The sequence below is a fragment of the Camelina sativa genome, chromosome 5 (genome assembly GCF_030686135.1).
Source record: "Camelina sativa cultivar CO46 ecotype springtype chromosome 5, ASM3068613v1".
Classification (NCBI taxonomy): Eukaryota; Viridiplantae; Streptophyta; class Magnoliopsida; order Brassicales; family Brassicaceae; genus Camelina; species Camelina sativa.
The window spans coordinates 8,382,661-8,387,893 of NC_141884.1; the positions used below are offsets into that span (position 1 = coordinate 8,382,661).

Below are 5,233 nucleotides of genomic sequence, written 5' to 3' on the forward strand. Positions count from 1 at the left end.
TTTTTACTGCCTAAACATTATTACCATTGAAATTCGTGTTAATGCTCCCCACTCACAAGAGAAACCACTAAGTTATAACAATATTATGAAGATTAAAGTAAAAAAAGAGGAAACCTAAACAAATTCTCATCTGAATAAACAAAAGAGATGAGATGTGTTTTAAGGAGAAACAGAATGAGGTCGATCGAAGTGAAGTAGCTGAGCTGCACATTTGGGACAGTCCTCAACATGCTTAGGAACCATGAAGTACATGAAACAAGCTTTGCATCCAGCAACCACTAGCACATCCTCTTCTTCTTCTTCTTCATCATCTTCCTCATCTTTCTGATTCTCTCTTGATGATGGAGATGACTCTGATGAAGACTCTTCGCTGTCGTAATATGAACTATCTTCTTCTGAGCACACTGTTCCATATGATTCTCCACTGTCAGGATCTGCATTTATCACCTTCCTTGGATCCTCTTTCACTCTCATTCCGTTTTTCCAGTTTATGTAGTAAATCTCTCCTGTCTAAAACACACACACACACAAGAAAAAACCACCTCCTTAATTTGAATCATAAAGTAAGAAACTTAACTCCTTTTGACATAAAAAGTTTTTTTTCTTTTTCTTTTTCTTTTGTCTTACTACTATCTTAGCAAATTGCAATGCACCCAAATTGTGGTTAAGACAAAAAGGAAAAAAGCTTTGGTCCTAGATCTATATATGAGCAAATGACTATGTACTTTTATTATATGTATGTTTGTGGTAGTGCGGCATTGATTTATCAAGACAAATCATTTGAACATGAAAAACACAACCATTTGTTTGTTTGTTTTGTATCCTTTATGTGAAAAAATCATATCTAGGAGATGAAAGATTGGCTGATAAAAAGCATCAAAAAAGCAAAAACAATCTCAGAACTTAGTTACATGGTCAAGCATTTAAAAAAAAATATATCAGCAAAAGTATTCCATATAAGGCTAGTCTTTAAAAACAAGCCTGAAACCAAAAAAGCCCTATGAGCAAGATATATATCTATATATATATATATATATATACGGTCTGAGAAGCAATAAATGCATCATCGCAAGGAAACAAGAAAAGCTTTAAACAAAAATTCTAAAATCTTTCTCCCCCAATGTACATTTAATGCAATCAAAAAACATGAAAACGACACGAGTTCGAAGTTGTAGTGATCACTTTAACCTAGATAACGAAAAAAGGAACAAAAAAAAAAACTTATAAAGACGAAACTCATTTGTTATTGTAATATGTTTAGGGATTACCTTAAGATCAAGACACTGTTCCCAGTGACAAGGAAGAGATAAGTGAGAATTGAGCTCCAATGTTCTATCTGAGATCGGAGTAGTGTGTCCGTTGCTGGACGATCTCCCAAACCCATCTCCGACGACCCTTCTTCTCCGATCATTAAGAGAACAATTCTGCATCGATTTCTCCAGAGACTCAGTTATCGTCTCCATGTTCGGTGCTTTCATCTCGCAGAGAAGAAGAAAGAGGAAACAAAAAAAGAGAGATTATTCTGTTTTTGAGATAGAGATTTTAATAATAAAACCAAAGGGAGGAGGAGATAGGAAGAAAACAAAAAAACAGAGTGAAAGGGTAAATCCGGGAATTTAGCATAGGGGGTTGGTTAAAAGAAGACGCGCGATTAGGAGAAGCGCGTGGGGTGTTATTTGGGTAAAAAGAAAAAGTGGACCTTTAGCTGTCAGAGAGACCAAAGTGACCACAGAGGAGGAGAAAGAGGCTCTCTCTCTCTCTCTCTCTCTCTCTATCTATCTCTCGCACTTTTGTCTCACGTCCGTGTTACCGTGTTCTTGTGAAACCCCCGTATGACCCATTTACAGTTAGGTGCACACGCGAGAGGTTCAGGCGCGTTTGGATTAAGCTTGCGCATGTTGATATCGGTTAGTGCCCTCCGTTAAAAATATAATAAGAGAAGAATAAAAAGGTTCAAATCTTGGGAAGAGTTTTGTTTAAACCCCCTCTGATGATTTGTTTTAGAAACAAGTAAACAAATCTTGTAAATTTAACGTTGCTATCGAAAAGAATGCCGGAACTTCTTTTTTCTCTTTTCTTTTTGGTAAAGGAAAAAAAAAGGTGTGTATATACATTGAAATCTACAATTCACTCTATCAAAACCATCTCACATGCATAAGCTTCATATATATACACATTATATATGTAGTCTCGATTATCATTTTCATCTCATACACGTAGTCTCGATTACATTCCAATATACGAATGATCAGAGTCTCATGCACAACACATTAGTCTTCTTGCAAACGACACTCATTTGGTACATGTTCTTTTATTTTTAAATGGTACATGTTCATATAATACTTTTATACTTATAGTATTTAAAGAGTGAAATGCAACAACAATAAATTATCCTATGAATCTTTGTTAAAAAAATGTGAGTTCAAATCTAAATCTCCAACTCGATAAAAAAAATATTATGATCAAAAAGCGAAGGCATGAGGTTTGGTGCATACATCAAAAGTCAATAGCAAACAGGATGGTATTTTCCGGGATAGAATGACTATACGACAACTAAAACTAAGTTCGAAAATGAAATGAATCTGGCCGTGAGATGACAATTTTTAAAAAGCCAAGCCTTATTAATAATGCAATATGATGGGTGGAGCAAAATAATTGAAGAATTGAAAGTTTTCTATTTTATTTTAGAGAAAGTCAACCAAAATATAAAGAAAGTAAAGGCAAAATGTCAACATTTTAGCTCATTGGACTAAAATATTTTTGTGTGTGCAAATGCTCTCGACCCTTTTCCTCCAATTATTAAAAGTTTGTAAAAACTTTCATAGATTTCTCACCTCACAAATCTTTTAAATAATAAAGTCAAGAACAATCACGTACGTCACATATAAATTAATTAGTTAAAGTCCAAGATCATCATCACCATGTTCCGACTCTCATCCTTTGTTCATGTAACAAACAATACACAAAGGAATGAAAAAAAAAAAAAAAAGAGAGAGAAAAGAAAGCCCATGCATATATATTTTCTTTCTCACCCAAACAATCCAAGAGTGCCATGTGATATTTAAGATATTAGGTACAAACATGAAACATCAAGCATGCTATATTTTGTATAGTGTGTGTTAATCAAGTTATTAGGTACATGCATGTATGTATGTATAACTTTAACTTGCATAACGTTATAGAATTGAACTGGTAAAAATAAATAAACCCATACCATGCGTACATAACAAACACGCAAAGAAAGATAACTGCCTAACTAATTACATTTTTCTACTTGGTTGCAAAAGTACAAAAGAGAAGATAGAGAGAATGAATTGTGATAAACCAATAGATATAGTGCCAATAACATTTTTACACTATATACCAATATACATATATGTAAGGCATAAGATGTATTGTCTGGAGGAAAATGACGTTTCCGTAAGAAAGAAAGAAAAAAATAAAGAAACAAAAAATAGTGAAAGAGAGAAGTGCAAAGGGGAATCTGTTGGAAGTGTAGAAAGAGAAAGCGACGACCACACCACACCACACCAATCCAGTGTTGTTCTTTTTCTTTCCATATATACAAGAAGGATTTTGCATTTTATTATAACCAAAAAAAAATATTGCTAGTAAAAAGGTTTTTGTTTTTTGGAAGAGTTGTAAATTGTAATATACAGAAAGAGAGACAATGGGGCCTAAAGAAGGGAATCTCTGAGGAGAGACAGAGATGTTTCAGATCGAAAGAGACGCCAAATTGTGTCTGTCACTCTTGTATATCTCTATGTGTGTGGGTCTCCTCCTCCTTCTTTCTCGAAACCAAAAAATAATACACCACCTCATCCTTATATTCTTAATATTAGCTTGTATTATGTACATATATTCACTTTTCTCATGTGTGAAAAATAAGAAAACCCAAAAGTAAATGTCTAATTTATATGTAATCTTACATAGTTTACATTTGATGGTAAAAATAATTATAACTAAGAAAATATTTAATTTTTGATATTTTTGACTATAATTACAATAATTTTAATATTTAAATACATTGATTTTACATGTTGATATTAACTTTTAATTATATAACACACTTTAATTTTAGTATCTAATTAAATTACTATTATACGCGGTAAAAAAAATTACTATTATATTTTCCTATAAGCTATAAACGTTGGAAAAAGAAAGATTATGCGCATGACATATTTAGTTTACAGACTGTAGATATTTTCCAATCAGAAGCCGATGAAGGACTCTTATCTGAATTTTGTCGATTGTTGTTGTGCGTCTTAATGTTAATCAGCCATTCAGCCCTTACCATATCAAAACCTGAGAGAGAAATTTATGCTTTCATTTTTCTATCTTATGGGCTTGGGCTCCAAAAACATGGTTTGAAAGCCTTGGGCGTGTATATTGATTCTTTTTGTTTAATGATATATGAATTACACATTTGTAACAACCACAGTTCGGTTAACGATGACGAGTTGACGACACGTAGTGTATTATATAATCTATAAAACTACTATTTTTCTTCGGCAGCAAATTTCACTATTAACGAGTAGAAATTTCGGGGTTTGGATTTGGATCAGTTGTTGGAAGTGAACCACAATCAAATGAACACTATTTAGTCGCATACTATCTTTCTTTACTAGCATAGAGTAAACAGCGATGGCATTTTTCGTTTAACAACAGTACTTCTGTTACCCAAAGAAAAAAAAAAAACAGTACTGACTAAAATGAAGTACTGGCTCTGATATATCTTTTGCTAAATCATTGCAAATTTACATCATATTAATAGGAGTCCACACATATGCATTATTTTCTCAAACGACATAATTTAAATTTTAATGTCAGTGTATGGCATAGTTTTCCAATACTAGAGCTCATCTGCATAAATATATATATATATATATATATATATATATATATATATATTTTAAAAGCTAAAGAAGAAAACGACCTAAAAGGTCATTACTATGTTAGGAAAGGGATTTAGCATTTTTAAAAGTGAAAGATACGCTTTACTCAATCAAACCTTCCATTTCTAATGTTACGACAAAATTTTGTCTACTATATCATCTTTTTTAGGTAGATACGCGAATCTTAATCCTATTTTAAAAAACAAAAAAGTAATACGGCATATTTCACTCCAACCGTTAGATCTCTCATCATCTAATTGTATAACAAAATCTATACACTGTACTCTAATACAGCCAATTATTACCCAAGATGCGACTCCTTTAATTCTTCATTTAAT

General features: G+C 32.5%; 1 protein-coding gene across 1 annotated transcript; it reads right to left on the reverse strand.

Annotated features, from left to right (window-relative positions):
* Positions 1-2,334, reverse strand: LOC104786215 (protein CURLY FLAG LEAF 1-like). The gene is made up of 2 exons (XM_010511571.3): positions 1,269-2,334; positions 1-510 (listed from the first exon to the last, which is right to left on the reverse strand). The coding sequence occupies exons 1-2, from the start codon at positions 1,476-1,478 to the stop codon at positions 160-162; spliced, it is 561 nt and encodes a 186-aa protein (XP_010509873.1). The 5' UTR covers positions 1,479-2,334; the 3' UTR covers positions 1-159.
* Positions 2,335-5,233: the final 2,899 nt, after the last annotated feature.

Coding starts and splice junctions, on each gene's coding strand:
- LOC104786215 (XM_010511571.3), bottom strand. CDS start 1,478: ATGAAAGCACCGAACATGGAGACGATAACTGAGTCTCTGGAGAAATCG. Junction 511..1,268: donor AACAGTGTCTTGATCTTAAG/GTAATCCCTAAA, acceptor TGTGTGTTTTAG/ACAGGAGAGATTTACTACAT.